This window comes from Delphinus delphis, chromosome 3 (assembly GCF_949987515.2).
Source record: "Delphinus delphis chromosome 3, mDelDel1.2, whole genome shotgun sequence".
Taxonomy (NCBI): domain Eukaryota; kingdom Metazoa; phylum Chordata; class Mammalia; order Artiodactyla; family Delphinidae; genus Delphinus; species Delphinus delphis.
The window spans coordinates 46,585,375-46,611,442 of record NC_082685.1 but is presented as its reverse complement, the minus strand read 5'-3'; the positions used below and the strand labels follow the sequence as shown (position 1 = coordinate 46,611,442).

The 26,068-nt window shown below is 37.7% G+C and overlaps 1 protein-coding gene across 3 annotated transcripts in view; it reads right to left on the bottom strand.

Annotated features, from left to right (window-relative positions):
- Window positions 1-26,068, bottom strand: part of LOC132423139 (zinc finger protein 300) — a 120,890-nt gene that overhangs the window by 54,184 nt on the left and 40,638 nt on the right. For 2 of the 3 annotated variants that reach the window (XM_060008509.1, XM_060008508.1), the window contains exons 1-2: window positions 15,688-19,609; window positions 9,822-9,988 (exon numbers count right to left, since the gene is read on the bottom strand). In XM_060008509.1, the coding sequence (XP_059864492.1) occupies window positions 16,939-18,612 (1,674 nt within the window). In that variant the 5' untranslated portion in view covers window positions 18,613-19,609 and the 3' untranslated portion in view covers window positions 9,822-9,988; window positions 15,688-16,938. The other variant, XM_060008510.2, reaches the window with a different exon arrangement.

Sequence of the window (26,068 nt, the reverse complement as noted above, 5' to 3'; positions counted from 1 at the left end):
TAGGTCTGAAGACATCTTAATTTCACCTTTGTTTTTAAAATGTATTTCTGATGCACCAAGAATTCTAGATGGACAGTTATTCTTTTTTCTTTTCTTTCAGTACTGTAAAGAAGTTACTCCACTGTCTTCTGACTTGCATTACTTCCACTGATGAATTTCCTGTCATTCTTATCCTTGCTCATCAGTACATAATACATCTTTATTCTCTTTCACAGTCATTCTGCCTGTATATCCAATGTTCTTTTCTCTCTGTTGAATATATCTAAGTTAGGCCTTGTTGCCAGTCATGCAAGATTAATAAAACCACCCAACACTAAGAAGACATTCAAAGAAAGCATCACTGTTATCTCCAAACTCATCCAGTTGTATGTATTACATATGCACAGCTTTTTTTCAGTCATGAAGTGGTCTTAGGAAAAAAAACACTATTTTTCATTTCATTTCTCTTTTGCAAAGAAGTAATATCTCACTGATACTTACCCTAGATCAGTATCAAGGGAAGAGTTCAACAAAGACAGGATGTAGGGAAGAGAAATAAAATGTATTGATGGCAACTTTTATGCCACCTATAAGGTAAATAATAGACGACCTTACTTAATGAAACTGTCATTTTGGTGAGCAGTCATACTATCAACACTATTTTACAAACAAAGAAAGCAGGACCCTGAGAGATGGAATGATCTATTCAGGGCGCACATTCAGTGACTTGCAGAGCTAGGATTTGAACCCAGTTGTGCTGATGGAAACTCTTAAGCCTATAGCACTAAGTGGATGCTGTTCACTCTTCCCCAAAAGTTACTGTGAGCTGCAAGGACAGGTAACGTGTCCACTAGTCACTCCTACCAGATCCCCTAATTCACAGAGAGCCTCTGTCCTGCTCACCCTCTGCCTCATTCATCTCCCTAATTCTCTTATCTTCCTATAGCATCTGCCTGGACTGTAAGAAAATCTCCTATCACCTGCATGAGTGCCGTCAAGAACCCAGACTCCCCCAAGGAGTCTGAAGAGTCAAGTTTCACCTAAATGTTCAATACAGAGACAAGGACTAACTAGGACTTTATACAAGTTTAGCAACAATCACATGTAGAGTGCCAAGCTGGACCAGCTGGAGACAGGACAGTGTTACTCATTTAACCTCTCCTGGCCTCAGTTTCCTCCTGTCTTCTGAGAAATGCAGAAGAAAATAATGTACCCTAATCTGCCATGGGCTCAAATCTGTCTCTGCTCCTTAACATTTGTGACCCTAGGCAAGTCCCTCCTCTCAGAGTCTCACGCCTTCGAAAAGTGTTCTGAGCCACAGGTGAAAGGATATCAATTAAGAGTATGTTTGAAATCCTGTGCAAAGTGCTAAATGGAGGTAAGTCTGACTGCATTGATTTGGACTGTTGATCCAGACTGCCATGATATTTTACACAACACAGTTTGGTGGTAAAGAATGTGACTGGAGCTGGAGTTCCCAGCTTGGATGCTGGCTCTGCTATTTGCTATCAGTGTAACCTTAGCAAATAACATAAATTCTATGTTCCCTAGTTTCCTTATAGTTAACATGGGGACAGTAATAGTATTTAAACAATAGGATTATAATGAGGATTAAATGAGTAAATACACATGAAAGGCATAAAAGTGTGCCTAGCAAAAGTAATCAGTTCACATATATATAAAATAGGTTGAAAAGTTGTTGGTAGAAAATGGAAAAACCAGGAGAGATATAGGGGCCATGATGGGATCTGCTAGGTTAGATAGTAGGGGATGGGGATTGGGTTCATCTTCCTCATTTTCCCCTCCCCCACATTCCAGAACACTTTGTGACTGTTCCATAGCTCTGTGATGCAGGTCTGGAACTCCAGACTGGAGTGGGTAGTCTCTGTGCTCAGCTTCCTGAGGTGGTAGTGCGTTTTAGATGATGGAGAACTTTGGCTGGTTGTTTCTGCATTTTAGTGAGTCCTGGGACCTTGGTTCCATCTTTTACTTTTGTACAAAGTTGGGGTCACCTTTTTGTCTTGTTACTGCACCCAGTGGTGTGCATAATTACCAATGTTTGAATAAAAGCAGAGACATTAATCAGGTAAGGGAACTCGGCTCAGCCCACAAAAGAGACTAACTTGACTCTTATTTTTCCTTTTCCTACTCCCACTATTCTAAATCAATTATTGGAATGGAGAGATAACAGGAATGGGAATTCTCAGGAGAGATTAGCACATCATTTGACTAGGAAAACTGGTTGGGTGGACAAGGGGTATAGTGGAGACTAGAGTTTCTATCCAAAGTTCACAGACCATCTACCTAGATGTGGTAAAGAGTTCCAGGTTAAAATCCAAACGCTGTGATTCATGGGTCATGGATTGGATCATAAAGAGAGTTCAGGGCACATGAAGAGAAGAGGCCTTCAATGCTTGTTCAGCAGCTGCTTTCCCATTATAGTGTTACCTGGCCAAGCCTCTCTCTTGTGTTTGGGCTGACCCAGAGAGCAATGTTGAGCCTCTGATACAGATTCTATTCATGGAGCAGAATCCTATAGAATGGAGCAAACATGTTCCAGAAAATGTGAGTTTCTGTGCCCCTTTACAGTAGAGGACTACTAACTGAAATACCAATTGAGGACCAAAGGCAGTAAGCCCATTCTTTGAGAAAGATTCTTCTCAAAGAATTCTTTGTCATTCTTCTTTGACAAAGGAGAATCAGTAGAAAACATATCTACTTTACAAATAAATAACATGGAAACAATACAGGACTCAACTTTATCAATATAGAATGTCACTTTACTCATTAATGAATGTCTGCTGCTTGCTTAGAATAAGAAATGAGTCTCACTTCTCATTTTTTTTCTTGTCTTATCTTTCAGCATCAACTCAGTGGCAGGAAGAGAAAGTGGGAACTTTAAGAGCTAAGGTTTTGCTGTTCAACCCAGGCCTCTCCCATTGATATCCTTTTTGCTCCTTTCATTGTGGAGCAAATGGTCTCAGGTCCACAACTGTTGGGATGTCACTTCCTAAAGCCAATCCTCAAAAAACATAGCCCTCTGAGGAGAGCTCATTGGAAGTAAATCAGAATTGGGGACACTTCTAATCCCTTCTCTCTCCTCCACAAGAATTTAAACTGGTGGAGCTGGGCAGTGGGTCGTGTCCATGGGGTGGGGTGGTGATGTGAGATAGTAGAAGCAATATAGGTTGTTTTGGAGGCAACATTTTGGGGCCTGACTTTGTACAAGTTGTTATCTTCCCTAATATTCAGACTCATCCTTTGAGAGAGCATCTGGCTTGCCAAGAGCACAGCAATGTTGTGATAATCAGTTGGGAACAATGTGCATGGAAGCACTTTGTAAATGACAGCATTGGACCTATATCAGCCTTATGATTTTCTCACTGACCTTTTGACCTTAAGTCTTAATTCCTGGGGCTCTTAGGGTAAATTTTGAAATAGTCTTTTCTCAGTTGAACATTCTACAAAGCCTCCTATAAGATCCCTTACTCCTTCTTTCAACCAATAGGCTATTTTCCTAACTTGAGAGCTTCCCTTAAAGGCACCAGTTTTCTCTTTGGAAATGATTAATCTCTTATTTTTCCACATATCCCTCTTCCTGGCTTGCTTCTTGGAATTCCAGGACCCCATAGCAGTCTGGGGATGGCACAAAAAGGGGACACATAGAGAATGGAAAGTGAAAGGAAGCCTTGGGTTAAGTGATGTAGGAATGAGAGAACAGGAATGAGGCGACACGTGACCTTTGCCAGGCCTGCTAGGCCAGCTTGTCCCCATTCTGCTCCTGGATGCTATTTTTACCTCTGGTCTCTTACAGGTGCCTGCTCAAGCTCTCTTTTGATGTGGCTTTCTAGAGCAGTCAGGGCAAGATCCTGCTCTGAGGAGTGTAACAGAGCAACCACAGAAGCAAATATTCTGTTATGCGAGAAGCTGGGGGAAATGTTGTTTTGACTCTACCACCTTTGGGATTCACTAAGTCATCACACACTCTGGCCTCCAACTTCCCACTGGACTGAACCACCTTCTCAGTTTCCTTGTTTTCACCATCAACACTGGGTGGCCTTCTTCCATCAGAGCTCCATTAAATGCTGAATGCAAAAATATCCATGGACTTTCTTTCACACCATCTCTTCCCTTTTCCTTTGTACCCCTAGAGAACACTCAGATCCTGGACCCTATTTCACAACTAGGCCCCCTTTGCCTCTGTACCTCCTTACCTGACCCCACACTTCTGAAGATACCTTTCCCTCTTCAGTCATCTATATTTAAAAGGCTGACTAAATAGCTGAAGCTGCAAAGTCCCTTGGAGGAAACATTCAAGCAGATCAAGGAGAAGAAAAAATCAGTTTTCTGCATGCTTACCTGGGTGAAGAGGGCCAGATGGCCATGAGGTCATCCCCCTAAAATTTTGCTCATAGGCTCAGGCTGGGGAGGGGAGCAAACAGGACAAGAATCTATCACCAACTTAATAGAGAAAAGGTCCTAAGTATCCTAGGAAACCCTTAGCTGGAGAAGAGCAAAAAGGGAATGCAGACTGGAGACCCCAAGGAGGAGAGTCTGCTCAGGACAGCCAATTGCAGAGACTCCTGGGAACAAATCATCCTACGACCTATCATAGGGTCCACCAAACAGTACTTGGAAAACAGGAATAAGTGTGTGCTCCAGTGGTTTCATCCACTGGATAGAACATAGATTCATGGCACAAAACCAAGACACTGTCAACTTCTGTGCAGAGCTCAGATCCACTAGAAGTCAGAACTGCCTCTATGGGCAAAGGGGATATTGAAACTCAGAAGAACAAGTCAGTCACTGGCTAGATCCTAAAGAAAAAATGGGATTATGTACAGAATCAAGGAAAGGAAGTCTGCCTGAGGAACTCAAGGCCCAGGCTGAGTTCAAAGATATATTTTCCTGTGATTACAAAGATCCCTACATCCCTGTGGAAATGAAAGGGCTGAGGAACACTTGATACCTACAAGTAGACTCTTAAGTTGCTAAATGCTCTAAACAATAGGCAGGTCACAGTCAGAATAATAAAACTCATGAAAATTGTGAGCTTCCAGAATGAGCTACTGTGTTTGAAGCTGATCAGGGAGCCTGGACCAAGGATGCCAGGTCTGACAGACCATCCTCATACCTGCCCCAGGATCTGTCTCTGGGGGTGGGTGTTTCTTCTGGTCAATCATAAACTCCTCCGCTATTCCCTCCCTGTTGCCAGCAAAACTTCTCTCAAATGTTTCCATACAATTAGAGAAAATTAACTGGCTTTCTCATTACTGAAGAGGATGTGCTCAGTTTCTCATGATCTCAAATATATTTGTTTCTTCTAAAAGGAGAATAATGTTCTTTGTCTCTGCTGCACTTGTGAGAAGTTTAGAGTATACGAAGATCTAGAGCTTGGAGAAAAAAAGAGGCCAGTTTTATCTCTTATTGAGAGCTGGCTTTGACTTCTTAAAGCTGATGAGGGTTAGGAAGGGCCAGTGATGGTGGCATGGCACCTACTGCCATCTCAAGTTGCTCCATTTTTCTCTCTGAAGATATCCTGCTTAATACTTATTATAATATGCCCTTATAAAACCAAAAAAATATATTCAGAAGCTTTGAAAAATGATAAAACCCATAAATACCATGCCCAGGAGCTGGACTTAGCCCTTCCCCTGTTCCATCATTATTTTGAACTGTATACTGCCATGGTTGGAATGGTTGGGGTTACACAGGCATCAAAGGGCCAGAATTTTCCACTGAACCTCCAGGAATAGTAAGCAACAAACTTCTCATGTTCCCAAAATGGAACTGGAGTTTGAGAGTCCTAAGTTTAGAAAGGTAAGGAAGAATTCTCCGTGACCCCGAATATTTTGGTGTAGAATAGCTTCCACCTGCCCTCCAGACCCCCTTACATTCCTGATGTAGGCTGGGAGAATAAGAATTGCTCTCCACTTCTCATATCTTCCTTAAAATGTACAATGGACCACTAACTCTCCTTTCCTCTCTCCATGCAAAAGGCTCTGGAGCAGCAGGAAACACAGAATGCCTGGCTGTTTTATAGTAAGTGGGAGACAGGAGGAAAGTAGAGGAGGGTTAAGGTCTTAGCAAACCTGATGATTGAAGGAGAACATAGTTTTATCAGGCTTGGGAAAGAAATCTCCTCACATCTCCAGGTAGCACTCAGCTCACTCTCCAGCCAGTGGAAGTGAGCTGAATTCAAACTGAGAGACACAAAAATTGATGCATGTCCTGAATCACGATCACCCATCCTGCAGAAGATAGCCCCACTCTGAAAGTGTTTGGAAATGAGACCGTTTTCCAGAAAACAGTGTTTTTTGAATGCTAGAGAAACTAGGCCCATCTAGTGTACACAGAACTGGATGAGCTTGAAGGTGTCAGTTGTTTGAGAGTTATGCTAAGATGGATCATCAGACAGGTATGGCAAGACCAAGGAACAAATTAAGGATTGCCTGAGTCTATGGGATTCATTGGTCTCAAAAAAACCTTTAAACTCTATGAATTCTCCCTGCTGAGTAGATATCTTATAGAAGGAAGCCCCATTCTACAATGCTTGACTTGATGATGTCATTGCAGGGCAAAGGGATCATACAGCCTTCAGTGATGGGAAGATTCATGGGGCAGTCATACAGCATCTACAGAAGAATAAGGACAAGAGTGGGGAAAGGCTAGGGAATGAGTGGGAAGGGAGGAAAAATAACCCAGCTAGTGGGAAAGAATTGGAACGTTTTCATCATCACTAATCATGACACCCTACCCCACCAAACAACACATGTGTGTGCACACAGACACACACAGACACACAGACACACACACACACACCCTGACCTGTTTATGAGTGTCTTAGACACCACAGAGTGTGCCTCAGAGCATGGAGTTAATGTACCACAGAAGGTTAGGATGGAATTTAGATTTTTCACAAGGAAATAAGCATTTTTCTCTCTCTAGGTTAAGTGTAGAACATCAAATTTCTAAATGCTTCATTTTATTAGGTTCTAAATTTACATCTTAATATAATCCTTAATGTGATCATCACATTAAAATTATAAATGTAAAAATTACACAACAGAGTTTCACTTGGAAAAGTAGTGTCTAGCAGCACGCACAAAGACTACGTATTGCCACATCAATAGGCACATAAATAAGACCGGTAATAGTTGTGCATAATGCCCACTTCAAAATAGTGAAACAAAAAGGTAACAGTGGGTTCCGTGGTGGCGCAGTGGTTAAGAATCCGCCTGCCAATGCAGGGGACACAGGTTTGAGCCCTGGTCCAGGAAGATCCCACATGCTGCGGAGCAACTAAGCCTGTGCGCCACAACTACTGAGCCTGCGCTCTAGAGTCCACAAGCCACAGCTACTGAGCCCACGTGTCACAACTACTGAAGCCCGCACTCCACAACAAAAGAAGCCACCACAATGAGAAGCCCCCCACACCGCAACGAAGAGTAGCCCCTGCTCCCTGCAACTAGAGAAAGCCCAACTGCAGCAATGCAGACCCAGCGCAGAAAATACCTAGGGATAAAAGACATACCAAAGGAGGCAGAAGACCTGTACTCCAAAAACTATAAGACACTGATGAAATAAATTGAAGATGACACAAACAGATGGAAGGATATACCATGTTCTTGAATTGGAAGAATCAATATTGTTAAAATGACTATACTACCCAAAGCAGTCTACAGATTCAGTGCAATCCCTATCAAATTACCAATGGCATTTTTCACAGTAGAACAAAAAAATTTTTGATTTGTATGGAGACACAAAAGACCCCAAATAGCCAAAGCAATCTTGAGAAAGAAAAATGGAGCTGGAGGAATCAGGCTCCCTGACTTCAGACTCTACTACAAAGCTATAGTTATTAAAATAGTATGGTACTGGCACAAAAATAGAAATATAGACCAACGGAACAGGATAGAAACCCCCAAAATAAGCCCACACACCTACTGCCAATTAATCTATGACAAAGGAGGCAGAATAGACAATGGAGAAATGACAGTCTCTTCAATAAATGGTGCTGGGAAAACTGGACAGCTACTTGTAAAAGAATGAAATTAGAACATTCTCTAACACTGTACACAGAAATGGACTCAAAATGGATTAAAGACCTAAATTTAAGACGGGATACTATAAAACTCTTAGAGGAAAACATAGGCAGAACACTCTCTGACATAAATCAGAGGAGTATCTTTTTCAATCCATCTCCTAGAGTAATTGGAATAAAAACAAGAATAAACAAATGGGACCTAATTAAACTCAAAAGCTTTTGGACAGCAAAGGAAACCATAAACAAAACAAAGAGACAACCCACATAATGGGAGAAAATACTTGCAAATGATGGGACCAACAAGGGATTAATCTCCAAAATTTACAAAGTGCTCATTCGGCTCAATATCAAAAAAAACAAACAACCCAATCAAAAAATGGGCAGAAGACCTAAATACACATTTCTCCAAAGAAGAAATACAGATGGCCATGAAGCACATGAAACAATGCTCAATGTTGCTAATTATTAGAGAAATGCAAATCAAAACTACAATGAGATATCACCTCACACCGTTCAGAATGGCCATCATCAAAAAGTCTACAAATAATAAATGCTGGAGAAGGTGTGGAGAAAAGGGAACCCTCTTGCACTGTTGGTGGGAATGCAAATTGATACAGTCACTCTGGAGAACAGTATGGAGCTTCCTTAAATAACTAAAAATAGAGCTACCATATGATCCAGCAATCCCACTCCTGGGCATATATCCGGAGAAAACCATGGTTCAAAAGGATACATGCACCCCAATGTTCATTGCAGCACTGTTTACAATAGCCAAGACATGCAAGTAACCTAATGTCCATCGATAGATGAATGGATAAAGAAGATGTGGTACATATATACAATGGAATATTACTCAGTCATTAAAAAGAATGAAATAATGCCATTTTCAGCAACATGGATGGACATGGAGATTATCATACTAGGTGAAGTATGTCAGACAGAGAAAGGCAAATAACATATGATATCACTTATATGTGGAATATAAAAAAAGATACAAATGAACTTATTTACAAAACAAAAAGAAACTCACAGGCTTAGAAAAGAAACCTATGGTTACCAAAGGTGAGAGATGGTGGGGAGGAATAAATTGGGAGTTTGGGATTAACATATATACACAACTATATTTACAATAGATAACCAACAAGAACCTACTGTATAGCACAGGGAACTCTGCTCAATATTCTGTAATAACCTAAAGGGGAAAAGAATTTGAAAAAGGATAGATAGATGTATATGTATAAAAGAATCACTTTGCTGTACACCTGAAATTAACACAACATTGTAAATCAACTATAGTCCAATATAAAATAAAAATTTTAAAACAAACATTTGTACAGGAAAAAAATAGCCTATTTGTGTCTTTATATTTAAAGCATGCTTCTTGTAGGCAGTACATAGTTGGGCTGTCCTGTTTTAGCCAATACGACAACCTCTTCCTTTAATTGGTGTGTTTGGACTTATATGTAATGTGATAATTTACATTGTTAGATTAAGTCTATCATCTCCATTTTATTTTCTATTTGTCCTATCTGTTCTTTTTCTTTTTTCTGCCTTCTGTTGGATCAACTGAATGTTTGTTTTGATTCCTTTTTAACCTGTTTTGGATTATTAGCTATAACTGTGTTGTTGTTTTAGTGGTTTATTTAGCATTTGTACTATATACCTTTAGCTTACCCCAATCTACCTACAAGAAATATACAACTTCATATATAGTATAAGAGCATTACAATATGTTCATGGTCATGTTTTGCCATTATATGACCACGTGGCTCCTCCAAAGATTGGCTTGACCTACCTCTGGCAGGTATAATTGTGGATGATGTGACACTCTTCAGACAGCTACACCTGGGAGCTCTCCAAGGATCTCCTTAGATAAGGAATCCCAAAGCAATATGAGGCATTAGATTAGATTTCCTCTTGATCATCTCAACAAAATCTGGAGCCAGTGTCTGTTGGTACCACCTGCAACAAAGAGAGAGTATCATCAATCAGTACACACCTCCTAAGGGACTATATTTCTAGATGCTTCAATCTTAGAGGGCCAGAGCTTAGGGAGTTCACTGAATGTGTAGTATCAATGGCTTCCCCAATGTTCTTCAGATACCAATTCTCTGAGCTCTTTTAAAAATCCTACTTGATTTCCATGTTTATCAACAAGCTATCTCATTTCCAGGACCTAGGAGAGGTCCGCTCTGAACACCAAAACTTAAGAATTAAGATTAAATCTTTAAATCAATTAAAATAGTGATTTTTAAAGGAGTTTTTTTTTTAATAATAAATCTTGACTAAATAGAAGGAGCATTTTAAGAAGAATTTTTCTGTTGATGCAACTGTTACTGGAGCTATTAATAGTATTTTATGGACTGACAACATTGGAATAAATCATCTAGAGCTGATGATTCTTATAGAACAATTTTTTAGAAAAGATTTAACTTTTTATACACATCATGTAAGTCTGAATTTAATTTTCAATGTAAATATACACAATGGCATTTTATTGTTTTCTCAAACATTTCCTGTAACTTGCAGAGGTCATATAAAAAAACAAAAAATGGCTTCAAGATTTATATACAATTCAAACATTTGTTTATATATTATAAAATATTCAGTTACAAGGGAAAAATGATTTTAAAATTGTCTGCCTTGTTAATGGCTAGTTATCCGAAGCTTCATGTGAGAATAATGTTTTTTGTTGACTAACAATCTTTAATTCCTGTATCTAAGTTTGTGGAGATTTGCTTTGCAATGCTGTAGAAGTTTTCAAAACCGGAGATTCTAAATCCTTTAAAGAATTTTAATAAGAAGTGAGTATGGTTTATTGCAAAAAAAAAAAACATTACACACGTAAACAAGAACCACTTAAAAATAAATAAATAAATAAACAGAAGGAGCACCTTTGCGCAGGCGTCACAAATCATGAACTAGTTCAAAACACAGTCTACAATGGAGAGTGAGGCAAGAGGGGCAGCATAACACAGTGGTCAAGAGCGTAGATTCTGGCATCAGAATAGTTGGGTTTGAATTATGATTTCTGATGAATGGAAACTAAGTTACTCTTTGTTTCTGTTTTGCTTTATTTTTGGTATCTTGATTTTCTTTTAGGTATAAAGGAAAGGAATTAAAGACAATTTTTGTTTGTTTTCTTTTGACCATGGAAAGTGTGTGCTGACTTTCAAAGCAGCTTTCTGGTTTTAAAATGTTGATATCAGCCTTTCTATAAAGATGCTCTCTTATTCGGTCTGGTGAAAAGATTCTGAGAGGAGGGTGTGATGACAATAGCATGCATTGGTAAAGAGATAGGCCATGATGGATGTGCTGCCTATTACCAACAAGATGATGAAGCTCCTCGTGGTGAGAAAGAAGTGCAGTCCATTAGGAGACTGGAAATGACCCCAGAAAACCATCTCAAGGATTACCTGAGATCCCCCACAGCTCCAGATTTGCAAAACTAGCTCCTGGACAGTAACAATGATTTCCTAGAGAATTTTGTAAATTTTCAGTCTCCTCACCAAGTCAGAAATACAGTATTTCTCTATCGCAGAAATGTATCAAAACCTCTGTAGTCCAGTTAGAGCACAAGCCATTAAAATGTAGAATTCTTAACATCCTCTTTTTTCTACCCACAAAATTCTCTTTCTAAGTCACATTTGCAGATGAACCCTTGACATATTTTCTCACGTTGATCATTTTTTTAAAGTTTTTTTTAATGGCCAATTTTAAAGTCTTTTATTGAATTCGTTACAATATTGCTTCTGTTTTATGTTTTTTGGCCATGAGGCATGTGGGATCTTAAGCTTTTGCACAGCAAAGGATACCATAAACAAGACAAAAAGACAACCCTCAGAATGGGAGAAAATATTTGCAAATGAAGCAACTGACAAAGGATTAATCTCCAAAATATACAAGCAGGTCATGCAGCTCAGTATCAAAAAAACAAACAACCCAATCCAAAAATGGGTGGAAGACCTAAATAGACACTTCTCCAAAGTAGATATACAGATTACCAACAAACACATGAAAAGATGCTCAACATCACTAATCATTAGAGAAATGAACATCAAAACCATAATGAGGTATCACCTCACACTGGTCAGAATGGCCATCATCAAGAAATCTAGAAACAATAAATGTTGGAGAGGGTGTGGAGACAAGGGAACCCTCCTGCACTGTTGGTGGGAATGTAAATTGATACAGCCACTATGGAAAACAGTATGGAGGTTCCTTAAAAAACTAAAAATGGAACTACCATATGATCCCACTACTGGGCATATACCCAGAGAAAACCATAATTCAAAAAGAGACATGTACCACAATGTTCACTGCAGCACTATTTACAATAGCCAGGACATGGAAGCAACCTAAATGTACATCAACAAATGAATGGAGGAAGAAAATGTGATACATATATACAATGGAATATTACTCAGCCATAAAACGGAAAGAAACTGAGTTACTTGTAATGAGGTGGATGGACATAGAGTCTGTCATACAGAGTGAAGTAAGTCAGAAAGAGAAAAACAAATACCATATGCTAACACACACATATGGAATCAAGAAAAACAAAACAAAACTGGTACCGATGAACCTAGTGGCAGGGCAGGAATAAAGATGCAGACGTAGAGAATGGACTTGAGGACACAGGGGAGGAAGGGGAAGCTGGGACGAAGCGAGAGAGTAGCATTGACATATATACACTACCAAATGTAAAATGGATGACTAGTGGGAAGCTGTTGCATAGTACAGGGAGATCAACTTGTTGCTTTGTGACAACCTAGAGGGGTGGGATAGGGAGGGTGGGAGGGAAGCACAAGAGGGAGGGGATATAGGGATATATGTATACATATAGCTGATCCACTTTGTTGTACAGCAGAAACTAACACAACACTGTAAAGCAATTATATTCCAATAAATAAATAAATAAATATATATATATAAAAGAAGGGGAAGTTGAGCTTTCACAGATCTTCCGACTATATCTCCTTGAATACTTATCCTGTTGGCATTTTTAGCTTATTAATGTAACTATTTTTAATTTGGTTGAATTTTTATAGCCATTGAAATGGAAAAATATTAAAGCTAAGGAATAACATAAGAACAGACTTTGTTCATCTATTGTTTTTACTGTTTTAATAATATTAGTGTTGAAAATTTGAAGTTTGTTTAAGCATACTATAAGCAAAATAATTTAGTAATTCTGCTAACGTGGTTGGGGAACATTATTTTCAGTGTAAGATGAAATACTAGTAAAATATTAAGGATTTTATGAAAAGTATGAATGGAACAGTACAGACTCACAATTTAAAACAGTATGTTCTGATCCCTTTCCAAGTCCACTGAAGGTGGTCTAAACTTAATGACTGGGGTAGTATAACTAGGCATTTTCTTAACACTGTATTTAGAAGAATAGATGTTATTATAATGAACTCTATCAGCTTTTAATGTCATGTTTTGTGGGGTTTTTGTCTTTGAAAAATCTTCGCATAATGAAAGTCACAATTACTTTGTTTTCTTCTAGAACTTTATAGTTTTCACGTTTACATTTATGCGCATGTTGATTTTTCATGTTGATTTTTAGATATAGTATGAGTATGAGCTAGGAATCAAGAGTTTTTTGTATTGCTTTGTTTTCGCATATGGATTTCCAAATGTTCCAGCATTGTTTGTTGAAGACTATCTTCTGTCCATTAAGTTACCTTGACAACTTTGCTAAAAGTCTGTTATTCATATGTGTGGTTTGACTTCTATATTGTTTCATTGACCTGTCTATTCTTATGCCAATACTATATACTTGATTACTCTAGCTTTATAATAAGCCTTGAAATCAGGTAATATGGGTCTTCTTCTTTCTTTCCAAAGATGTCTTGTTTATTCTAGGTCTTTTGCATTTCCGTGTGTACATTTTTGAATCAGATTGTCGAATTCTACACAAATGTCTGCTGAGTTTTTTGTGGGTGATTGCAATAAATATATAGATCAATTTGAGGAAAATTGATATCTTAACAGTCAATATTGAATCTTTCTATCTGTAAATACAGTATATCTCCTCACTTTTTTAGATATTTTGTGAAACCCATTTATCAGGTCTAGTAGATTTTTTTGTAGTCTTTGAAATCTTCTGTGTAGAAGACCATGTTATCTGCAAATAAAGACAATTTTATTTTCCTTTCCTGACTGTATGCTCCACCACCCCCCCACTCCACTCCACCCCCCACCTTATTTTGTTTTCCCTACTGCACTGGCTAAGATCACCAGTACAATATTCACTAGGAAGAGCAGAACAGACATCTTTAACATTTCCCAATCTTGGGGCACACATTTAGTCTTTCACCATCAAATATGCTAACTTTAGAAGTTCTATAGATGTCCTTCAACAATTTGAGGAAGCTGCCCTTTATTCCTAGTTGCTGAGTTTTTATTCTAAATTGATGTGGAATTTTTGTCAAATAATTTTCCCCCATCTATAGAAATGACCATATAGTTATTCTTTTTAGGCTATTGGTATGTTGAATTATACCAAAATTTTTTTGTACATTGGACCAAACTTGCATTCTTGAATTAAACTCTATTTAGCCATGATGTACTTTTTTTTTCAAAATATTTCTAGACTTGATTTGCAAATAGTCTGTTAAGGATGGTTGTGGCTATGTTCAGGAGAAATACTGGTCACTAATTTTTTTTTTCTTGTAATGTCTGTCTGGCTTTAGCATCAGGATAATGGTAGACTCATAAAATATGTCAGGGATCCTTCCTCTTCTCTTTTCTGGAATAGATATTGTAGAATTGGCTTTTTTCTTTTTAATTTAGTTGTATTCAAATCTTTTCAATAACTTTTAAGTATCTTTAGAATCTGAATATGCCTACTGCTTCTTTTTCTTGCCTCATTGCACTGGCTAGCTCCTCTAGTAAAAAGCTGGAAAAAAAAAAAAAAGCTGGTGAAATGTTAAACCAGGAGGTGCTAAATCTGAAATGAGATTTTTATAGAAACCCATTATCAGATCAATGAGGCTGCATAGGAGCTGTAACAGTGGAAGGATCAAATGGGAAGTCTATGAGGTGGGAACTGTGAATCTTTGTTAAACCTATATAAGGTCCATACCTGTCACTATATAAAACCCCCTCTTCACTAAATTTCTCTATATTCCCAATATGATCCCTTGTCCTTCTCATGTCTCCGTAAGAGCCAGTTAGGACATCTTCTATGAGGAACCCTCAGAGTAGCTCAACCCATGAGGTGTACTCTTAGGCCTTCTATCCCAGATCTGAATGGCCAGTTATATCTGATGACAGTGCTATCAACTCAGTGTTAATAATGAGACCAGAAATTTGCCCACACAGGTTCCCACATCCCTCTCCATCAGGTATGCCCTCTCCCCTGCAGAGATTCTCACCCAGTTTCATAATAGATAGTTCAGCCATGCAGGAAGGGGATAAGGTGGGCATGAAATGTGAAGGAATCAAGTAGGAGCTAAGGGAAGAACAATGTGAACATGGGCAAACCATGTTTTACCATATAGACACCCTCATCCTTGCCAGGTATGCTCTCCTGCAGAGCAGCTCCAGCAGGAGTCCTCATTTTAAGTCGCTCATGCAGGAATATGTGGGACCACAGGAAATTTTAGAGGTATTAAGTTCTCAAATCTATGGCAGGCATGAATTCTTACCCCAAGAGTTTTCCTTTGTTAGGTGTCCTCAGTTCCGGGGAGAACAGTTGCAGCTGCAGGACAGGGGTCATAAAGGAACTAAAGTGACATTAGACAGGGTCTTTATGTGCAAACACAACGGCTTATATAAATGTATGTAAAAAATAATAAAAGTATAATAAAATCTCACTTTAACATACCAGGAATCAAGACTACCATGGTCAAAGACAGTTAAATCAATCAGTCATAGGAATGGGGTACATAAGCAGAGTATCCGGACTGCAAAGCAAGTTCAGATGTATCATATTACTCTTAGCGTCCTGTTATAGGACAATAGAAAGATGAAAAGAACTAACATTAACTGAAAGTGTGCTCTACACTGTACATTTATTTACCAATAAGAAAAAATATTCAGATGGGTAAAGTAGGCTTGCCTGAAGTCACACAATCTTTTGAGTAGTTGAGCCAGGATTAAAACCCACACCATCTGGTTCAGTACCAAAGTCTTTCCACTATACCAAATTCCCAGTAAGAGAGAGTAAAGAGGAGATTTGGTCAAGAAGCATCAATTTCAAGGTCCAGGGTCCTTCCAGAGATACAGATCAACTTATATGCTTGAGATGGGAAAATGTACAATTATCACCTTTACTGAATCTGATCAACCTATCTTTCCATCTTTGTATAAGAATTTTACATGTATATTTAGGGATCATGTTAAGCAACCCCCCACCCTTTTTTTTTTTTTTTTTTTGACTGCTCTGCACAGCTTGCAGGATCTTAGTTCCCTGACCAGGGATTGAACCTGGGCCACAGCAGTGAAAGCACCAAGTCCTCCACCAAGGAACTCCCAAGCCCCTCCTTATTAATACAGTTTCTAGGAATTGATTTTCTTAACTCAAGTTTTCTTCATGTCCTTTATAGGGAATTACTGTACATGGCCAAAATAATGGCAAGCTAATATTAGCAATTTCACAATGTGTTTATTGTTATGGTATAATAAGGAATATGTAATTTGACAATATTCTATATACATAATTTGTTCTACTGACCATTCAGTTCATGACTTTAAAAGCTTTACATGCCATGGTGAAATGTCCTTCATTTATGTAATTATTTCCCATCATCTTTGCTGAGTTAGGTATCACCACACTACAGACATGAATTCTCTTGTAAAATTTTCTCTATAAAGATGTTGTCCACAAATTTATCAAATTAATCACGTTTCTGTTGTTTATTAAGGCTTGAGCTAATACTGAAAGCTTGTCTGTGTTTTTAGTTTATTATGATTTTACCACTGCTGTGAATTCTCTGATGTACAGTGAGTTGTGATTTCTGGATGAAGGCTTTCCCACATACAGCACACTGATAAGGTCTTTCCCCTGTATGAATTCTCTGATGTAAAACAAGGTCTGATTTCTGAGAAAATGCCTTTCCACATTCAGCACATATATAAGGTTTCTCTCCTGTATGAATCCGCTGATGCCCTGGGAGGTGAGACTTTTGAGAGAAGGCTTTTCCACATTCAGTACAAACATAAGGTTTTTCTCCTGTGTGAATCCTCTGATGTCCAATGAGATGTGATTTCTGACAGAAGGCTTTTCCACATTCACTGCATTTATAGGGCTTTTCTCCAGTATGCGTTCTCTGATGTATAATGAGCTGTGACTTCCGGGAGAAGGTCTTCCCACATGCAGTACATTCGTAAGGTTTCTCCCCAGTATGAATTAACTGGTGTGTAATGAGTTCTGTCTTCCTGCTGAAGGCTTCCTCACATTGAGCACATTTGTAGGGTTTCTCTCCAGTGTGAATCCTTTTATGTATGATGAGGTGGGACTTCTCACAGAAGGCTTTTCCACATTCAGTACACTCATAGGGCTTCTCTCCAGTATGAGCTCTATGATGTATAATCAGCTGTGACTTCTGGGAGAAGGCCTTACCACACTCTCTACATTCATAAGGTTTTTCTCCAGTGTGAATTCTCTGATGTATAATGAGGGGTGATTTCTGGGAGAAGGCTTTTCCACAGTCACTACATTCATATGGTTTTTCCCCAGTATGAACTCTTTGATGGATAATGAGGGATGATTTTTGAGAGAAGGCTTTTCCACATTCAGAACATTCATAAGGTTTCTCCCCAGTATGAATTCTTTGATGTACAATAAGGTGAAACTTCTCACTGAAAGCTTTCCCACATGCACCACAATTGTATGGTTTCTTCCCAGTATGAATTCGTTGATGTACAATGAGCTGTGACTTCTTAGCAAAGGCTTTTCCACATGTAATACATACACAGGTTTTCTCCTTAGTTTCAACATTCTGATACTGAATAAGGGATTGTTTCTTGCTGAAAATGTTTCCACACTCATTATCATCACAGGCAATTACTCGATTGTGAATTTTCTCAAGATCAGGATTGGACACACCATGGATGGATGATTTTCCACATGCAAAACTCTCATCAGGGTTTTTTCCTGAATTGCTCTTATTACAACTAGGTAGGTCAATACTAGATTTCAAGTCATTTTTAAATGTATCACAGTTATGAGGTCTTTGTCTTGAAGTATCTGACCCTATGCATTCTTGAAATATTTTGCCCAATGCATTATATTTGTGGTCTGACTCCACAGTCATTGTTTTGTTGTTGATGACTGTTACTTGCCTGAAAAGTCTGTTTTTCTGACATCTCTGTAGGTGGCCATCACCTTGACAGACTTTTAATATGGAGTAAAATGAACCATCCTTTGTGACTCCTTTCAGTATCTTATTATGGAAGGAAACAGACCCCAAAATACATGATTGGGTGTTGTCAAGGTTACTTTTCCTGTCTAAAGGAAAGAAAGATAAAATAAAACAGTCATAAAGAATAATTAATAGAATGCAGAGGAGTATAAAAAATGACTGATCCAATGAAGGTGATGAACTCAAAACAGGGATGAGACAGGCCATTTCATAAGACAGACAGCAAATAGTATGATGAGGGAAATGGTTAGACAAGGATGTTAAAGCGAAATATTTATGGAAAAACTATACCTAAAGGAGATAGAAAACTATCTGAGTTATTATCACTCTAATCTTGGATTACTCTTCTAGAGTCTTCCCATTTCTCCTGCTTTCTGAAGGGAAATGCTTTTCACCTTTCAAATGCGTTTATTTTATAATTTGCTATATATACTTGACTAGTATTATCCTGCCACCACTAGCCAAAGAAACAAGGTCTCTTCTGTATTCAAAATACTTTAACTCTCCTCAGTCTACTTTCTTAAATAACGACTAATACAAACAATAGAAAAACCCAAAATCCTGCTGTGGATTCAGTATCAGACTCACACCAAGAATCCAAGCTTGAATTCCACAGTTCCCCATAAATTCTTTCTCTACATTATCAAATAAAACTAGCAAAGTTCTCCCAGAAAAGCCATATTTCCCTAACTTCAAGGTTTTGTTCATATACTCTTCATGCCCACCCCCCATCAACAGTTTGTCTTCACCTTCCTCTCTCAGCATCATCAATACTCAATATATCTTTCAAAGCAGCTACAGCTGCATGCTCTGAAAAATGCTTTTTCAAATTCTGTTTCGTTTCTTTAGACTCTAATTTTCTCTGAACTTTTAAAAACAGTAGCAGTATTTGACATTTAATTCTGTAATGCAACCTGTGTTCTTAGAAGGAATTTGCCTTCTATTGCCTATTAAGCCTTTTCATAAAATGCATTAAATATATATTAAATATATTAAACAAATATATATTTAATACATAATATATACACATACAATCAATAAGAAATAGCTATCCCCTATAAAGGTTCACAGTTATTTAATTGATTAATTATTTGTTGAATGCCTACTAAATTCTCAGCATAGGAACAAAGAATAAGAGAATTCACTAAGGAGAGAAACATAAGCCTCAGGCATCAATCAATTAAAAAAAAAACCTGATATTTCACTTCCCTTGTCGCCCATCTGCCTGATCTTCATATGGATAGATCCAATTTGGTATGTCTCTCTTTATGATCCATGGATCTTCTCCTTGTTCCAACTTGGAGATGACATCTGGTTTGGAAACTGGATGCCCTATTAAATGGAAATCAGAGGAAATGGGATAGACTGCACAGAAGGCAAAAGAGAAGGTGCAGTTTAAGGAGGTCTACAGTGAAGTAGTACATTTGGCCCTCAGCAAATTACCTCCATTGGGGAAGGTACGAAGATCATAAAAGTCATTATATATGTCAGGAACCACCTAACCGCAGAGACTGATAAGGAAAGGCACTTGATTGGACAAGTCTGAGTTATACAGGGAAGTCATCCTTACCCATTGAGACCAGGTGGCTGTAGTTCTCCAGCATCACATCCCTGTACAGGGTCTTCTGAGCAGGGTCCAGCTGCTGCCACTCCTCCTGGGTGAAATCCACAGCCACATCCTTGAATGATACTAACCCCTGTAACAGTATATTCTTGTTAATCTAAAGTGATCATTCTTATCATCTCTAATATAGTATGCAAAACTATACCTACATCTAGTTTTGTATCAGAGTATTTGGGAGAACCAATGTAAAATCCTGCCTTTGGCAAGAAGACCCAGACAGTACAGGAAAACAGAAAAGGTAAATCATAAAATGCCTGCCTAATACAAATGGTAATTTAAGGGCAGCATTAAAGCAGCTGAGAGGAATTTTGGAAAACAATTCAAGTATGTAATAATAAAGAAACAATTACTTAAATTTGATGGAATAATATACAGCTCTTTCAACATGTGGAAATACTTACATGAAAGAATAAATGAAGAAAAACAGCATAAGTTAATATGTACACACTGAATATAACTATGAAAATGTATCTCTGTGCACTAATAAATTAGAAAAGAAATAGCATTACATAAAGATATGAGTTTAATATAAAAAAAAACACACAGCTGAGAGGAAGATGTATTATTCAATGAATAGTACTGAAACAACTGGACAGTTAACAGGAAAAGAATAATGTTGAAGCCATATGTTAAAGGATGAATTGTATACCCTGAAAATTCATAAGTTGAAGTCCTAACCCCTAGTACCTCAGAATGTGACCTTATTTGGAAATAGGGTTACTGCAGATGTAATTAGTTATATGAGGTTATTAGGGTGGACCCTAACCCAATATGACTGAGGTCCACATCAAAAGAAGAAATCTGAACAGAGAGAGACACACACACAGAGGGAAGACAGTATGAAGAGACATGAGGAGAAGATAGTTATCTACAAGCCAAAGAGAGAGACTTGGAACAGATCCTTCTCTCACAGCCCTCAGAAGGAACCAGTCTTGCTGATACCTTAAGTTTTGACTTCTAGTCTGCAGAACTGTGACACAAAAAATTTCTGTTGTTTAACCCACACAGTGTGTGGTATTCTGTTAGGGCAGCCCTAGCTGCCATAATAAAATACATCAATTATAACTAATACAATGATATCTTATGTCTTGGAAAAGAGAAAAATATATATTCTGGATGGAGTAAAAATTTAAACTCTAAAAATACCCAAAATTATATAACAACAAAACAAAACCTGGCTGGGAAGATTTTTATTAATAATTTTTTTAAATTAATGTATTTATTTTTGGCTGCATTGGGTCTTTGTTGCTGCACGCAGGCTTTCTCTAGTTACTGGGAGCAGGGGCTATTCTTCCTCGCGGTGCACAGGCTTCTCATCGCGGTGGCTTCTCTTGTTGTGGAGCATGCGCTCTAGGGGTCACAGACTTCAGCAGTTGTGGCACGTGGGCTCAGCAGTTGTGGCTCGCAGGCTCTAGGGCGCAGGCTCAGTAGTTGTGGCGCACGGGCTTAGGTGCTCCGCTGCATGTGGGATCTTCTTGGACCAGGGCTCGAACCCATGTCCCCTGCATTGGCAGGCATGTTCTTAACCACTGCACCACGAGGGAAGCCCTTTATTAATAATTATAGAGAAGGATTTTTAAAGTATAACACATAAAAAAGAGAAAAGCCGCATTTAGAGAATCAGAGAATGTCAGAGTTCTTGAAGATTCTAATCCAATCCCCTCATTTCATAGGAAAGAAATCTTAGCTTCTTCTAAATCTAACAGTTCTCCTATATATATGCAATAGCTAGGAATATAATGAAATACATCAATTATAACAGCAATATTGAAAAACACACTTAAGAAATATGCAGGAAACATTCACGAGAAAACTATAACAAATTATTGACATGACACTGAAATAAAGGACTTGGGTAACTGCAGAGCCAGAGGTGTTTCTGGAGGGTAAACTATTTTAATTATGCCACCATTATGTATGTTCATAATAGTTGTCACCTAATAGTGGAATCTGAGTGATTTTTATTATTTTAAACTACTTTTGAGGGTTTTGCCCTAATTATTCCATTATTATCAAATATTGCTTTCAGAATGAAAAAAAAATTAAATATCAACATTCCCCTGCTTAAAAGACTCCTTTGGGTCCATCCTTGCATATATAATTAGTCTCATCTCAATCATCTCAATGTTAAGGTTTCTCTCACCCCACATCAAGTCTCATATTCACACCATCAAGCTGCCAAGCATTCAGTTTGTTCCCATAACAACCCCTTTAGTTTTCCCACTTTACATATGAGAGAATTGAGGATTACACTGGTTAAGTCATTTCTTGCCAGAGGTTACACTGAATATATGACTGATTAACTGTCAGATTTAAAAGCGGGTGTCCTGACTCAGTAGCTGGGTTCTTGACCACTGTACTTATTCCACAATGCCTTCCTTGATACTGTAAACAAGACCTTTTATATTTTATTACCTTAATGCCGCCTTCAGACAAACTTGCCATGAGACACCCTCCGCTTTAGTTTTCTTCAAATTCTCAGCCTTTTCTACTTTTTCAAATGCTGTTTCCTATCCTCATCCTACTTCCTTCATGATCCAGAATTTAATAATCTTTTAAGACTCTTATCCTTGACTTATTTATAAAGCTGGCTGCTCCCCCTTATCGACTATAAAAGTCCCTTGCTCCCATGTCTATTATAGAGCTTTTATGTGTTAATGTTAGTTTCCACATCTGTTCACCCCATTTTTCTCTGCATTCTTCCCAAGAAAGAACCATGTGTAACTCTTGAGATATTTCACAGCCAGCCAGCACCTGTGACATATATTGACTACTCAAGAAATGTTTGCTAAAAAGGAATGAATGAAAATTATAGAGAATAAAATAAATTTCATGCTTAGTTAAGAACAGTTTTGTGCACTGTCAATAATATTCTTGTGATCTAAAGAACAGTAACATGAGGAAGATAAATGTAGAATGTAGAGGGAAACCATTCTGATAAGAAAATTAATAAACGTAATGCTGACATTCTAACTTTGCTTTATCAATGATACTAGAATGCTTTAATATACTAAATATGTATAAATTTTGTTAATTTTGAGTAAAATAGTGCATAATCAGTGGAAAATTGTACTTTCCAATCAGCTACAAGCAATTTTTACTGCTTGAGTGACTGGAAGAATGGAAGAGATGGAGGAAATGGAAGCGGAGTAGGTGTTAAGAGGGAGAAAAGAAAGATAGATACGTGTGAAAATGATGACTTCACTTCTGGACTGTATGGAAAAAATATAAATCTTTCTTCCTGAGCTAATAAGCAAGTTAATTAGCCATGATAGTTGGATTTATTGGGCCAATAAAAAATCCATTTTCATCTTTAAAGCAGCTCTAACAGAAATATAAAGCCAACCAGGTAAGTAATTTTAAATTTTCTAGTAGCAACATTCAAAAAATTATTTTCAATAATATATATTTATCTCAGTATATTCAAAATATCATTTCAACATGTAATCAATCTTTAAAAGTTATTAATGAATTTCTGCAATTATATCTTCAAAACCCACAATGTACTTTACACTCAAAGCACACTTCAATTCAGACTAGCCAATTTCAAGTGCTCAATAACCACATGAGGCTGATGGCTCTATATTGGACAGCACAGCTCCAAAGCTACTGAGACCCAAAAAGGAAAAAAAACCTGTCTTTTCACAATAGAACTCATTTGTTAAGCTTCACTGTAAAATATACATAAGAACTCCTAATGCAAAAGCTGATTCCAAGATTTGACAATAATAATGATGATATAATAATAATAGCTCATACTTAAATTTAAAACAAACCATCCCCAGTTACTGTTCTAAGTGTGGTTTTTACTCAATTTCCACAACAACCCTATGAGGATTACAATCTCCATTTTACAGATGAAGAAACAATTCTAGTCCACAGGGTATATTATGGATCTGCTAAAATAATAAAGGAGAATTCTATATACCAGCATAGGAAGATATTCAAAATGCATACAAAAATTTTTATACTGGACAGTAAAGTTAAAAATCAAGTTGCAAAACAGAATGTTTACTATAACATTATTTTTCCCCAAAAAAGGAACAAGAAAGTAAGAGACACCCCTGGCACTGGTACTATTACACATGTACGCTCCATCACAAGGTTAGAAACAAATGGTTAATACTGATAATCTCAGGAGGAGGGGAGTTTAAGTTAAAAGGTCCCTCAGTGTTTAAATTTTTATCTTTTTATATAGTTAAAGATTTTTATACCGTATATATAGTGAATATTGGCAGGGAGAAAAAATAACAGACTGTTAAAAACAGAAACACAGAGAAGGAACTAGCCCCAAGTTAGACAGTAACCCTACAAACTCTGAAACCATAGTAAAGGGTTCAGTGACCCTTGCTCTCCAAAGCTCTGCCAGACAATTATATTTCAAGAACTACTTTTTGAAAGAAATATGTATTTTGGAAGACCATTCAAAACGTATCCATCCTATATTATCTAGACTTTATCGATACAGAAAGCTGGCTAATAGGAAGCCTCTATAATCAATCTGGTCCTCTAAAGAAGAGATCAACAAACTTTTTCAGTAAAGTATATATTTTCAGCATTGCAGGCCATATGGTGCCATTGTACTACAAAAAAAGCCATAGACAATATGTAAACAAATGGCATGGCTGTGTTGCCAATAAAACTTTATTTACAAAAACAGTTGGAGAACTGAATTTAAGCAATAGTTTGATGACTCCAGCTCTAAAGGATAAAGTTAAGGAGTTTGGCTATGACATTATGATAACTTCCCTCTAAAAGAAATCATTCTGTGATACAGCTACAAGAAATTTATAATTACATTTACCACAGGAGTGTTGGTGAGAACACTGCACACTCCACCACCTAGAGAAAGACCCAAAAATGAAATCTTAGTCTTATATGGCAAGAAATAATTTCTTCCCATGGGAAATGTATCTGTCTACATATTACCTAGAAACTCTTTCTAGGTCTGGATCTTTATTTTGGCTGTCTTTCCCTGATCCTAATTTTAGCTATCTTCATTTTTCCATTTGATTGTATGAAGAACCAAAATAAGAAATTTAAGAAATTAAAAATTAAAGCAACTCACCTGGGACTTCATCATTTTCTGTTCTCTTCTAAAAAGGTAGATGCGTGAAAAGGCAAAATTGGTGATCAGAAGGATGTTTTCACAGATCAGATGCAGACTGCAGGTTCCACATTCACCAGTCTAGAAGCAACTACCACAGAAGTCAGGTAGATGTTAGGCCAACCTGTGGGAGAAGACTGTTCGGTCTTTATACAAAGATCAGCACGTATCATGTGAAGGAAGTCCTCTTGTGACTACATACTATGATCATACAGAACTTGGACAAGGTTTTTTAATTTAATTGTATAGATGTGAACATATGTTTCCTGTTGATTTATTAACAATTTATTTTCTCCACTATGAACCAGCAATTCCACTCTAATGTTTTCATAAGGCAATACACACACACACACACACACACACACACACACACACACAAAGATGAAGCTCCCCGGCAATAAGAATGGGTAATGAGCAAATGAAAAACTGAGGAATGTATTCCCTTATTCCCCAGAAAGGAATCAGCAGCTGAATTCTAATAATCTCCCAAGAGCTCTCATATTTTTCTTCAACTCAGCAGACTTTCCTGCCAATCAATATTCATGGACCAAAATGTTAATTTTAAGATGTTTTCCGTTTAAATTTTTATTGCTGCTTTCAACAGTATGGTTGTCTGCATATAAAAATGGTGGTATGTTGGAACCACTGATACAACGGAATATACCCTAACGTAAGAAGGTACATACCTGGGAAATCCTTCTCAGTCCCAGAAGGAGTCAGGTAGGTAAGACTTAACTGGTTCAGAGGAAGTGGGTGCTCCCATGATAGAGAGACTGCTTTATATGCGGTATTCCAGGCTTTGTCAAAATAGATCTGGAAGGAAACAACCATGAGAAATAGTCATACTTATCTCTGGGCACCCAACGTGTTCAATAAATGTTTCTTGAATAAAATATAAAATGATTTCAATAAACTTAGAAAGAGGTAGGACG